Source organism: Brachionichthys hirsutus, unplaced genomic scaffold (assembly GCF_040956055.1).
Source record: "Brachionichthys hirsutus isolate HB-005 unplaced genomic scaffold, CSIRO-AGI_Bhir_v1 contig_388, whole genome shotgun sequence".
Classification (NCBI taxonomy): domain Eukaryota; kingdom Metazoa; phylum Chordata; class Actinopteri; order Lophiiformes; family Brachionichthyidae; genus Brachionichthys; species Brachionichthys hirsutus.
The window spans coordinates 110,789-124,052 of record NW_027180385.1 but is presented as its reverse complement, the minus strand read 5'-3'; the positions used below and the strand labels follow the sequence as shown (position 1 = coordinate 124,052).

General features: G+C 42.3%; 1 protein-coding gene across 1 annotated transcript; it reads right to left on the bottom strand.

Annotated features, from left to right (window-relative positions):
• Window positions 1-318: 318 nt before the first annotated feature.
• LOC137914361 (laforin-like) lies at window positions 319-6,109 on the bottom strand. The gene is made up of 4 exons (XM_068757966.1): window positions 5,863-6,109; window positions 4,073-4,247; window positions 1,327-1,571; window positions 319-602 (listed from the first exon to the last, which is right to left on the bottom strand). The coding sequence occupies exons 1-4, from the start codon at window positions 6,107-6,109 to the stop codon at window positions 319-321; spliced, it is 951 nt and encodes a 316-aa protein (XP_068614067.1).
• Between the last annotated feature and the right edge of the window lie 7,155 nt (window positions 6,110-13,264).

The window sequence follows — 13,264 nt, the reverse complement described above, 5'->3', positions numbered from 1 at the left end:
AGCAGTTTAATACAGCGTATTCATAAAGATGTTCATATTTTCATCTTGGTTTGTGTCCAACATACAACCGTTTCACTTACATGTTTTCCACCAGCCTTACTTACTGTGGCTTTGCTTTATTTGATCACAGGCACACAGGAGGATTATTTCTCAACATGTTTTTTTTTACACTTCAGGAACAATTTAAATTTTCCACTCCTGTAAAGGTAAGGAGGGGCGTGGCTGTTGAGGGCTTTGAAAGTGAGCATAAGGATTTTATATTCAATTTGTGGTTGAGGAATGACTAATTCAACCTTGAAGACTTCAGTGGATAGACCCTCAACTCTCTGCGAGAGAGAAGGATGATCGCAGCTGCCCAAACTTCTGGATGAAGTCTGCTTGGGCCTGGACTAAAGCCTCCTCATCGATGTACACCGCCGGCCTCCTGGCTGTCACAAAGTACTGCAACTTCCTCAGACTCCAGCCGACAACGTACATGAGCAGGCCACACACAGCTGCCGTCGACCTGCCCACTCCAGCATTACAGTGAACATAGACGGTGTGCCCGTTCTCCAAGAGACCATGAAGCAGGAACACGGCTTGGGGAAGCATCTGGATCCGACCTACAGAAGAAGAGAATAACACCCAATGCTTTTAAGTCTGCCGGTACGATAAAAGATGCACGTCTCATAAAGTCGATGAAAACTTTGTAATTTCCCTCCTCTATCTGATCTCTTTTTAAAATACCACTATTATTATTACAAATGTACTACTTTGCCTTTGGAAAATGAACTTAAATCACCTGTGCATTTTTAGAATTAGCCTTCTGATACAAACCAGAGGCACTGGGTTTATTTTTGTTCAAGAAAGTGGTCTGTTGCTTTGGTCATTTTCGTGGAACATTAAGACCTCTCAGGAAAAAAAGGAGGATTTTATTCCCTTCTGAATGAAATAAAATGATAATTACCTACAGTTCATCAATCACTCGCATTAATCTATTTAACACTTTCATCTTGCTGATTCTCTGAATGATGAAATTTGAATGAATCTGTTGATTCAGGCTAATTTATGGAACCTTTCAACGGTATTCGGCAATCATTTCTTGAAGGTTAGGTTTTACCCCCATACATGTTAAACTTGTTTTTTGTTTCTGCTGTTTCGACAAAAATTGCATTTTGGGGTCCTGAAAATGCAAAACTTTGAAGAGCTCCACTGCCATGGCAGCTTTAATGGTTTTAGAACACCGAACAGACAAGGAAATCTGGAAATCCCGACTGAGGCTGTTGCCTCCTCGACACGGATAAGTGGTGGAAGATGGATGGATACAGTTTCATTGAATTCCCTTACCCTCAGTGCTCATGTCGGGTGTTGGCAGCCACACATACACCAGGCCACAGTCTTTGTACAGATGCCTCATGGTCTCTGGTGTCATGTCTTCCTCACTGTTGCGCCTGCAGCCACTGGAGTTGTTCACTACGTCCGACTCCGTTTGGAAGTTCATTACTGCCGTAATTCCCAATTCGTGCTTCATCTTTACTGTCACATGTTCGAGCTGCCGAGGGCAGCTGCCCAGCCAAACCCGAGGCAGCACCCTAGGCGTGACAAAAAAAAATCCAAAAACATTATATGCTGCGTGTGCCAGCAATTATTAACAAGTTACAAAGCTATGTGCAAGATCATGTGCATGTGAATGTTACCCGATCGGACAGAATCAGAATCATAAGAAGGATGTTAAGTGCAACTACATAATAGCAAATAGTGACGATGGCTTAGCGCTGTGCTGAGACACAGAACCAGAGAAAGAAATGGGTCAGAGGTGAATAGTTGGACAATACTGTCGTGGGTGGGGTTCGGTTTGTGGCCCGTATCGGGTGGGAAAGCGAGGTGTCTGGTTAAACTCAGGATAAATTCATCCTAAGGATAACACCCACAAGCAGATGAAGTTATTGAGAGACAAAACATGAAATGAAAGAAATCAACAGAGAAATACAGGAAGTGATTCCTGTATTGTATTTGTTACAGACCAATAATTATGTCTGTGAATCAATATTCCTTTTTTTTTTGGGTGAAGATTAGAAAAGATTATTCTCGCAGACAATTAGGTCCCATATTATGAAAAACTCACTTTCCCCATGTTTCTACACTATTAATGAGGGACGCTGTCCTGCAGCAGCTGTTTGAGACAGAAATGAGGGACACTGTCCTGCAGCATCTGCTTGAGACAGAAATGAGGGACGCTGTCCTGCAGCATCTGTTTGAGACAGAAATGAGGGACGCTGTCCTGCAGCATCTGTTTGAGACAGAAATGAGGGACGCTGTCCTGCAGCATCTGTCTGAGACAGAAATGAGGGACGCTGTCCTGCAGCATCTGTTTGAGACAGAAATGAGGGACGCTGTCCTGCAGCATCTGTTTGAGACAGAAATGAGGGACGCTGTCCTGCAGCATCTGTTTGAGACAGGAATGAGGGACGCTGTCCTGCAGCATCTGTTTGAGACAGGAATGAGGGACGCTGTCCTGCAGCATCTGTCTGAGACAGAAATGAGGGACGCTGTCCTGCAGCATCTGTTTGAGACAGGAATGAGGGACGCTGTCCTGCAGCATCTGTTTGAGACAGAAATGAGGGACGCTGTCCTGCAGCATCTGTTTGAGGCAGAAATGGAAAGTAGGGCTTGTGTAAGTGCATGTTATTGCTAGTGTGTGGAATTATTTTCACATCGAACTGAAAAAAACATCCCGCAAATCATAATAAATGTTTATTCACTTTGTATTATTATTGATGCGATGTTGATGAAAGCTGCTGCTTCACACTATTGCCATGCGGAGGACATGAGAAAGCATTTTTGTTCTGGATGATGCACTCAAGGTTCTTAATTTCAGTGATACATGTATGCTGAATGTCCAAAATAAAAATGTCACTGATTTCGATTGCGGCGTGTAACGTGGGCAAGGGCGTGGTCATGCAGCGGGTTTCATGGTCCTCTCACATCAAGGAGGTTCTGGATTGGAATGCACCCGAGACCCAAAGGCATTTCTGCGTGTTGAAATTCAGTAATATATTATTAAAGTGCGATAGCCCTAAAGAGATGAGGACTATCTTTCATTTCATTGCATATAATATATTTTTGGATAGTTTAAGCTTGTTCAGTGGCTAAACCTTCATGCTAGTCTAGCCAATCCCATTGGCTGATTGTTTGATTCGATCAGATTTAAGAATATTTGGCTTCTTTGTCGCAGCGCTGCATCATTAAATTGTGTGATCCTGATTCCTGTTTATCACTACAGTTTTAATGAGTTCAGAAAAGGGCTTTCATGTCAGACGTGAGTGCCCTGATGATATAATAGTGTCGTTGGAGGAAGCCGTAAAAATCAGCCCAGATGGATGGCTGATTCTTACGGCCTGCCAGATAGTATTCAGTGACAAAAACCAATTCTTACTTATATTGGAGCGAGCAAGGTTAAATAGCAGAAGCGTGATCAGGCGTGAAGGGGCTTTCATCTGACCCTGCACAAGAGTACGGTCGAAGCACCGTGGGGACCCCTAACGTCAGCTACAAACACATTACAATGAGAACATAACGACACACAACAGATAGTATATAATAATATAATGTAGGGTAAGATGAGCTAATACAGCCATGCTAGACACAATCACTCTTCAGCATGGAAAATCACTGGCCTCGGGGGACCTCATTAATTATGTATTAAGTATTAATAAATGTGTATATTACACAAATCAGATTTCAGGTCACACAGAGTATTTTGAATGAGTATCACAATAATTACAGTAAGGGGTTAAAGTGTGCTGGAGTGGCGAGGAACCTTCCACGAGGGAATAAATCAAACATGTGCCAAGCGGTACTTCAGAAAATCTAAACTGCCTTTCTGCACATGCATGTACATGCATGTGCAGAATACTGCCTTTCTGCATATGCATGTACATGCATGTGCAGAATACTGCCTTTCTGCATATGCATGTACATGCATGTGCAGAATACTGCCTTTCTGCATATGCATGTACATGCATGTACATGCATGTGCAGAATACTGTTTAACTCCATTAATGAACACAAATGACTGTTTGTAACGTGTTACCTGGAGAAATGCATGGCTCTCTGAGCGGCCACGCCGAAGTAAAAGCTGCTGGTGTGTTTCATCTCATCGGTGTGTCCCGTTTCCTCCATCCAGTGATCAACCGGGTGGCAGTGCACCCCGCCCACCATGTTCCCCTCGTCATATGAACAGCGTCTGTCATGACTCGGACCGCTGCCTGGCGAAAACCAAAAGAATATCCTCACAGGTTAGTGATGAGAAACCTATTAGCAATACCTTAGCATGCGAGTATAATTCGTTCCAGGACTCGTAACTCAAATCACTCGTATGCCAAATACATTTTTTCCTTCTAAAATAACTGAACATAATTTAGTCCTTTCCGGTGTCTAAAAACACCCAAATCAACGCTAAAAACAAAGGGGAAAACGTTTTTAATTGCAATATAGACACACACACACACACACACAATGCTATATACAGTATTACTGTAATACAAAACGCTGTTTTATTATGAGTTTCACCTTCGAGACCGTCGATAGCAGCAAACAGCGGAGTGCAGTGCAGAGGACGAGGGACGGACAGTTGGACGGTACGTAGACACACAGTAATTGTACCTTACACATACTCTTACATAAAGTTAGACAGTAGTTCTGCCTCTGGAAGGCTTTGTGTTCTTGACATCCTTCTGTTTGAGGATTGTACATAACGTCGATGTACTCAGCTCGTACTGCCGCGACAAGTCACTAACGGTCATCATGTTTATCGATAATTCCATTCATCTCCATCGTCATCATACGTTATTTCCATCCTCACCACTCGCTTTCTTTGGAGCCATTACTTACTATAAAGAATATTCGCAAATACAGTGAAAATCACTGAATGAGAGAAGCGCGCTTGGAGCGCTCGGCCATCCAGCGTCAGCATCGGAAGCGTTCGTATCTCAAATGTTGCTCACAGGCTGGCTCGTATATCCAGGTTTTACTGTACTCAGATTATTATTATTTTGCCTCGAATGCAGGCAAATACGACCTAGACTAGCATGATTTTAATAAAAGGCCCTATCTTGCAATGTTTAAGAGAGAGAATGATTCGGCGTGCACATCTTAAATGCGTCAGTCTCGATGCTCAAAAATTAAACTGCAAGTATAAAGGTTTATGCAAAAAAAAATCAAGATACGATAAGAATGGAGTTGTTTTATTCTGAGGAAAGTCGTATTATTACAACAACTAAATCGTAACGAGTAAAGCGTCACAATATTACGAGAATGACTGAAAAGAGGAAGGTGAAGCAGTAAAAGGGCCATCGACGAGCCAGAGCACAAAGACGGCTGGATGATAAATAGATCTTTATTCATCTCTCAGGGAACTCGTAACATATTACATAATATTACATTCTTGTAATACTACAACTTGTGCTTAATCCTCGTTTAATGCCGACTTTCTTCTCGAAACCTTTCTCCATAACGTTGCCCTATTCTGTCATTGAAAAGTGCATCTCAGTAATGCAAGTTTTGATTCTTTTTGACTGTTAATTGCCCTGTTTATTCATTATTCAGTGTTTTAAGGTCGATTTTTTGTGTTTTTATTATCATGTTTTATTGTATTGGAGCTTCCGAGCATAGGTTTTTCACATGTATGTATATAATAAAGTGAATCTCAATCTGAATCGTGTATTCAAGTGGAGGGGATTGAACTCCACGATGGAGCGTCTATTAATCAGCGTCACTTTACCGCCATCTGGTGGCGGTGACGATGCATTACACGCTACAAACAAACATGGCGCAGGTGTTTTCAAAGCGCGACACGTTCAATGTCTGAAGCGTCATGAATACCTTCCCAGATATAGAAGCCTCGAATTCGTTTGACGAACTTGAACCACAGGGCGTCTCCGAGCGGCTCCGGCAGCTCCACCTCGCCGACCCACAGGCACGGCTCGCGGGGTGACAGGAGCTTCTGAGTGGCTCTCAGCGGAACGGCTTTGCTCGTGTCCCATTGGCCCATTTCCTCACGCGAACCCACGACAAAAACCTCAACGTCCGAAGACTCCGGAGTGAGAATGACGGCGAATCTGAATAACATTGCCGCAGGCGGAACTTTCCTTTGGACCGGTGTGCAGTCTAAGAACAATCGGCCCGTGTTCTGGATGGTCGCGCTAGAGTCGAAGAGCGGAAGTGAACAATGAAGTCACACTCTGTCAGAATTTTCTGGCACCATATTATCCAAAATCTTCTCTTCTGTGCACCTGGGGCAGAAAGCAATGGAAGCCCGTTTCCGCCAACATAATTATGAAATACAAACTCAAAATTAGTATCTCATATCTAACTTAGTATCTCATAATTATGAGACACTAAGTCATAATTATGAGATACAGTACTTATGCCACAACTTGCCACTCCCCATGCAGACAAGAGTGCTAAAAGCTGCTCTCAAATGGCATCTTGGTTGTTACGTAAGGGCTCGTCCGGGAATTGAACTTGCCGCTCTCAATCATCTTGTTTATGGGTCAATTAATGGTATTTTTTGTTTTCATGTCCTTGCCAAAGATGGAATTCAATTCCTTGGTTCTTAGCTGCATTGCGATGTGATCCTTGTATTTTTCGACAGGAAAAGGATAAAAGTCTATTTACCCACGAAAGAAATGCTGCGTTTCTTGCTGAAAGTTGTTTTTTTGCCCTTGAAATTTTTAGATTTTGACTTGAACTGAAGAAACATTGGACTTTCGCGCAGTTTCAGGGCAATGCTATTTTAGTCTTGGTACCTATTTTGTTACTGTGAAACAATTACAAAAGATAGAGGGCTCTTCCACTTGACCTCTCACACCCAAAGCAAGAATCATACCTCTTGACCATTCAGTCACTCATCTTCTGAACCGCTTTATCTGTAACCATGTCATGCTGGACCTATCCCAGCAGTGTGTGTGCGCGCATGTGTGTGTGCCGCTTTCGGCCTTCTCACGTCTGTCTGCCGCGTCTGACTTCAGGATCCGCCTCAGAGTCGGCGTGGCTGCGACTGATCCTGCTGGGGGGGCCCTGAATTTCACCGTGGGCCGGGCCTCTGAATCGCTCCAAGAAGGAGCGAGTCTGTCAAACTCTTCTGCGCCCATTCTCTCAGCATCATCACCATGGCGACGATCTGGCAGAGGATGCCAGAGTTCACCATGAAAATGAGAAGGTAGGCATTGCAATACTGCCCCCCAAGGGCGGAACTGTTTGACTCCTGCCCTCAAAGCATGCACCTCTTTGGCCTCCTTCAAAACGCATCTGTGGAGTAATTTATTGGTATTTTAATGGTATTGTTAAATGTCGATGATTAAGGACTTTCAATGGAAACAAGAACGCAAGGGCTTTTTAGAAACGCTCCTCTTAGACAGGATATTTGACTGTACTTGTACTGTAATACATGCTACTGTTTGACTGTACTTGTACTGTAATACAGCGGTCCCCAACCTTTTTCCTGCCACAGACGGGTTTCATGCCGTCTACTCACCATAAATTGTGGTCCCAATAATTACTTCTGTCCTTCATGGTTTTTTGTTTCATAAATTCCACATTCTTGTTTTTTAATCCGGGTTCTGGTCTCAATGTGCCGAAGCAGGTTTTAACCCTTCATTGCTCGTTAACAGAGCGAATCAGCTGTTAAAACCCGAGTTTTAAGTCTTAGTCCTGGTTTCTCTTCTTGGAGGTCATCACCTCCTCTTCTTCCTCCTCTTCTTCCTCCTCAGTAGGACTTTTCTCCTTAGCAAAGAAGCTCTCCAAATACTTTTGTTTCTTTTTATTAATTTTCGCGAGTTCACGGCTGTTTTTTTTAGCAACGTATCAAGACGCGATTGTTACGTTGGAGAAAATCCGGTCGTTTTTCAAAATAAAACACCTTTTAGACGCTAATAATCGATACAACGGAAATTGTACACATTAGTTGTTCTTTCTTTGCGGCCCGGTAACAAATGCCTCACGGACCGGTACCGGGCCGCGGCCCGGTGGTTGGGGACCCCTGCTGTAATACATGCTACTGTTTGACTGACTGTACGTGTACTGTGATACATGCTACTCTTTGACTGTACTTGTACTGTGATACATGCTACTCTTTGACTGTACTTGTACTGTAATACATGCTACTGTGTGACTGTACTTGTACTGTAATACATACTACTGTGTGACTGTACTTGTACTGTAATACATTCTACTGTTTGACTGTACTTGTACTGTAATACATGCTACTGTTTGACTGTACTTGTAGTAATACATGCTACTGTTTGACTGTACTTGTACTGTAATACATGCTACTGTGTGACTTTACTTGTACTGTAATACATACTACTGTGTGACTGTACTTGTACTGTAATACATGCTACTGTTTGACTGTGCTTGTAGTAATACATGCTACTGTTTGACTGTACGTGTACTGTAATACATGCTACTGTTTGACTGTACGTGTACTGTAATACATGCTACTGTTTGTCTGTACGTGTACTGTGATACATGCTACTGTTTGACTGTACGTGTACTGTAATACATGCTACTGTGTGACTGTACTTGTACTGTAATACATGCTACTGTTTGACTGTACTTGTACTGTAATACATGTTACTGTTTGTCTGTACGTGTACTGTGATACATGCTACTGTTTGACTGTACGTGTACTGTGATACATGCTACTGTTTGACTGTACTTGTACTTAACATTCTATCTCATAAATATATTCATCATCAGGTGAAGCTGTCTCAAGAGGTGACCGTCGCCAAGGCAGCGCTGACGGAGCTCCAGCAAGATTTCAGGAGACAGGAGAACCGCAATACGGAGGCTGTGGAAAGGCTGCAGGCGGCCAAGGAAGCAGAGTTTCAGAGATACCGCAAAGGGATGGCTAAACTCCGTGCTGCTCTCAAATCATCGGACGATGATCTTAACCGGCTCCAGCAGGAGAGATGCTCTCTCGTAGAAGAGCTAGAGAAGGCGAAAAGTCTTGACGTCCAGGCGCTGCATATGGCGCACCAGAAGCTCAAGCACGAGCACATGAGACGGGAGCAGCAGAATAAGGAGGCTGTGGAAAGGCTGCAGGCGGCCAAGCAAGCAGAGTTTGAGCGATACAGCAAAGGGATCGCTAACCTCCGTGCTGCTCTCAAATCATCGGACAATGACTGTAACCGGCTCCAGCTGGAGAAATGCTACCTCTTAGAAGAGGCAAAGATGGCAAAAACCAATCGCATCGTCTCCATGCTGAACTGATCACTAATCAATAGCCTGTTGGTGTAAATACTCCCTGTTCAGCACAGCGACGTTCTCACAAAGGATTGATCCTGCGATTCATGGATGCTGCAGGTGCTCTTTCCAACATGGAGCCCTTGGTTATCTCTGCTCCCCCTAGCGGTGGACTGAGGGAAACCTTTTTTATATTCCTCTGAAATAGCTGAATAGTTATAGTCAGTGAACAGCCTTGTAGCTAAGAGGAAGGCAGATCTCATATTCTCTGCCCTGACCTTTGAATTTTTCAGAATTTAATCTCAGGTTGACCTGCTGGCCCAGGTTTGGCTCCGCCGAAGCTCTTCAGGGCTGCAGGGGGGTTGCAAGTTTCTCAACCCCACCCTTTCAAAGCCCCATGTACACAAATTCACCGCTTGTTTTTACTGTTTTTTTACTTTTCTTTTCTAAGTGTCTAATATTTCACTTTGCATGCTTCTTATACAGACAGCAGTATAATTGTCAAAAGAAACCTCAATAAAATGTTGCGTTATTTTTGCAAGAAAAATCATCTTTTGATACTCTTTGAACTGAACATCAAACAGGATTAGGAAATCCTAACGTCCTGTTTTATTACTACGTATAAAACAGGAAGCTTCAGTCTTCCTCCTGCATGATTTCATACTTATTCCTCAACCAGGAACACAATATGAGTTTTAAAATATCTTGTAATTCTTACAATGCCCACGCTTTAGTACATTTGCTGCTTGCTAAGTTTGCTGTTAACCATGAAATGTCTGTCTGTCGGTTTCCCCTCGTGGATGAATGCTCTAACACCACCAGGCATGCAACAGGCATGCAACAGGCATGCATTTCAGTGGTACTTTTATCACATATAATTCTCAGTGTTTGTGCTCTGTGAGCGCTCAAGACATTAAACCTTTGCTCAAATAAAATTTCAGGACCAGAACTGTGTTAAATGCTTGCGTGAAGTTCTCCATCCAATCAGAACTTCCTCTAAAACTAATAATACCAATAACTAGAAAAGCACTCTGAGAGCGCAGACCTCCGCCAAGCAGCTCATTCCCCTCAATATTAGTTTTACACCGTCCACATGGTGATCTGGATCATCATCATCAAAGGGTTCCAGATTATTCTTGGTATCTTTATACACCAACCATGAAAAATAAAAGTTAATTAGAGTTCATGTGCATTTCTTTTAACAGATTTTTGAATCTGCAATTGGAGTTGGAGTGGAATGTCAATGTTTATAATAGTTAATAATTATCATTGTTAAGGTCTAATGATGACTCAACCTGTTTTAAATGTTTATAATAGTTAATAATTATCATTGTTAAGGTCTAATGATGACTCCAACCTGTTTTAAATGTTTATAATAGTTAATAATTATCATTGTTAAGGTCTAATGATGACTCAACCTGTTTTAAATGTTTATAATAGTTAATAATTATCATTGTTAAGGTCTAATGATGACTCCAACCTGTTTTAAATGTTTATAATAGTTAATAATTATCATTTTTAAGGTCTAATGATGACTCCAACCTGTTTAAAATGTTTATAATAGTTAATAAGTATCATTGTTAAGGTCTAATGATGACTCAACCTGTTTTAAATGTTTATAATAGTTAATAATTATCATTGTTAAGGTCTAATGATGACTCCAACCTGTTTTGAAAGCAGGATACATTGTAAGAAAAAAGGACACTTGTGTCAAATGTCACAAGGTGGTGTGTGGAAGCTGCACAGGTGGGGGGGCAGGTTACCTGTGTTCACTGTGAGTGATTGTGATTGATAAGCAAAGCAAATTGGCATCGCAACAGCAGAGTGTCTTCAGTTGGCTGGCCACCTCCTCACATCATTTTGGAATGTTCATAATAGTTAATAATTATCACTTTTCACATAGCATTATCACATAGTTAATAGCTTTGGGTAAACTTGGTCTTTTCTTCTGGTTCTCCAAGAGTACCAGGTTGGTGAGTATTTGTACCAAGAAGAGTTTCTCAACACTCCCGATAGGAAGGCCCAGATTATTGTTTGAAGGATTCTACATTCATCATTTGATCGGACGAGAGGATCCGTCATCACAAGGACACGTTTCTACTGGGCGCTTGCTGAAAACGGAAAACAAAGACACATCCCCAAATCCTCCATGTTTATTGTCTCACCACAGGGAAACACTGATCTCACAGCAGGATGGCTGCAGCACGCGATGCCTCAGACAAGGCCCGGTGCAGAGAGCAGAGCAAAGGAGCAACGTTTCATCGGCCAGAAATGAAAACGCAAAGGGGAACGTACGATGTTAAAGATATCTGTGTGGTTGGTCATTTCTCATCATCTCAGTTTGTCTTTAGAATTTACAATGTATAAAAACAGCATTAACTTACTCCACAATAAGATGACAGTAATTCTAAATATCAAATCGACTTTGGTAAATATCGACAGACAAGACTAGCATCGAGCTGCTGGTGCGCTGCGATGAACACGACCGTTTAGTAACCTTCATAAAACACATCAGAGCCCTTTAAAACTGTAAAACAACATTCTTCCTATTACCTGACCTTTGACCCAAGACCTTTCTCCACGCAGTCTGAAAAACACCAGCTGCTGTGCTCTGCGTTGATCTTTCGCGTTCAGCCGAGCATGTTCTGCTTTCCCACACGCATCTCTAATATCTCGGGATGTAACTAAACAGCAGCAACAAAAGAAATGTTTAGAAAAAGTTTCCCATCCAGAGGAAATCCACTGACCTACAAACGCATAACGTTTAGAACTGACTTCAAAGAGTCCTTCAGCGGGGGTCTGGCTGGACGGGGAGAACACAGACAATGAAAGGCGATGGAGAGAGCGGAGATCTCGGGATGGCTGTCGATCACCAGGGGAACGTAAGCAGTGGTGAGAGGAGGCGGAGTCAGTGGGCGACGACTAGAAGAACCCAGATGTGGAACACAAGAGGGGGTGTGGCTCTGGTAAAGCAGACCTGGATCCACGTCGTTCCTTAAAGCAGGATTCGGTTTAAGCATGACGTGTTTAGCACTGTCGGTCGGATAAATGTATAAATGAGTCCGATTATAGATCATCTGATGAATTCTGACAGATTTTGGATCATTTCATCAGGAAGCAAAAGTCTGAGAGGCCGATGTGAATGTAACCTGATCGGCTTCACCTCTGCTGTGGACACATCTGGATTCTGATGACCAGAATCCATTTGACACTAACTTAAGATGTATTTTTGGAAGGTATGCACATCAACACACACACACACACACAATGTGTATGTAGATCAAAAGATGTCAATGACATCTTTTGATCTACAGTGGAAAGTATACACAGCAAAACAATGCTGTGGAGAATAAGAAACCGTGAGCCCGTCTCTCCAGCAGGGCTACGCGTCCTGTTCTACAGTCTCTGCATGTCCCTGCACCGTAACCATGTTAGCCACAGCATGCGCTAATCCGTTCTGTTGGTGTCTCCGGTGAAACAATATCAGACGTCTATAACAACTGTGAGATACTTGCTGACACGTTAGGAATTAGGAAGCCATTATCAGAAAGTTACATTTCCAGTTCAAAATGTTCTCACAGAACCAGCTGCAGTATTCCCATACAGTCCGTAATAATATAAAAAAGTAACACTCATAGTATCAATGAGTATAATACATTTGGCACAGATGCTTGATCTCTGACACAAAACCTAAATCCTAACAGAATGAGGAAAACGGATCAGCGACAAATTCAAAGTCACTCTTGAAGGTGAAATTGAATTGCCTGTTGAATGTGAATACTAGCTATTAAACACAATATATTATTTTTCCTGTGTCTGATCTCCAGACACAGGAAAAGCAAGTTTTTAAATATTATTTTTACAGCTGAAATAGTCAGTTGTGATTTATGAATTATGTCAGTCAGATTGAAGGGACTCTCTATATGTCAATCTCTATCTTTGGGTTCTATCTCTGATGCTCAATGTGACAAAAAATACTTTTCTTTATGTATATTTATATATTTTTTCGCCCCAGCTCTTTGCTTGTAGTCAGATTCAC

What these genes read in the sequence shown, in the direction of transcription:
- LOC137914361 (XM_068757966.1), bottom strand. Translation starts at nt 6,109, where the DNA reads ATGTTATTCAGATTCGCCGTCATTCTCACTCCGGAGTCTTCGGACGTT. An exon ending in AGGCTTCTATATCTGGGAAG is followed by an intron (nt 4,248 to 5,862) that starts GTATTCATGACG and finishes GGTTTTCGCCAG; the next exon opens with GCAGCGGTCCGAGTCATGAC. An exon ending in ACCCGACATGAGCACTGAGG is followed by an intron (nt 603 to 1,326) that starts GTAAGGGAATTC and finishes CTTCTTCTGTAG; the next exon opens with GTCGGATCCAGATGCTTCCC.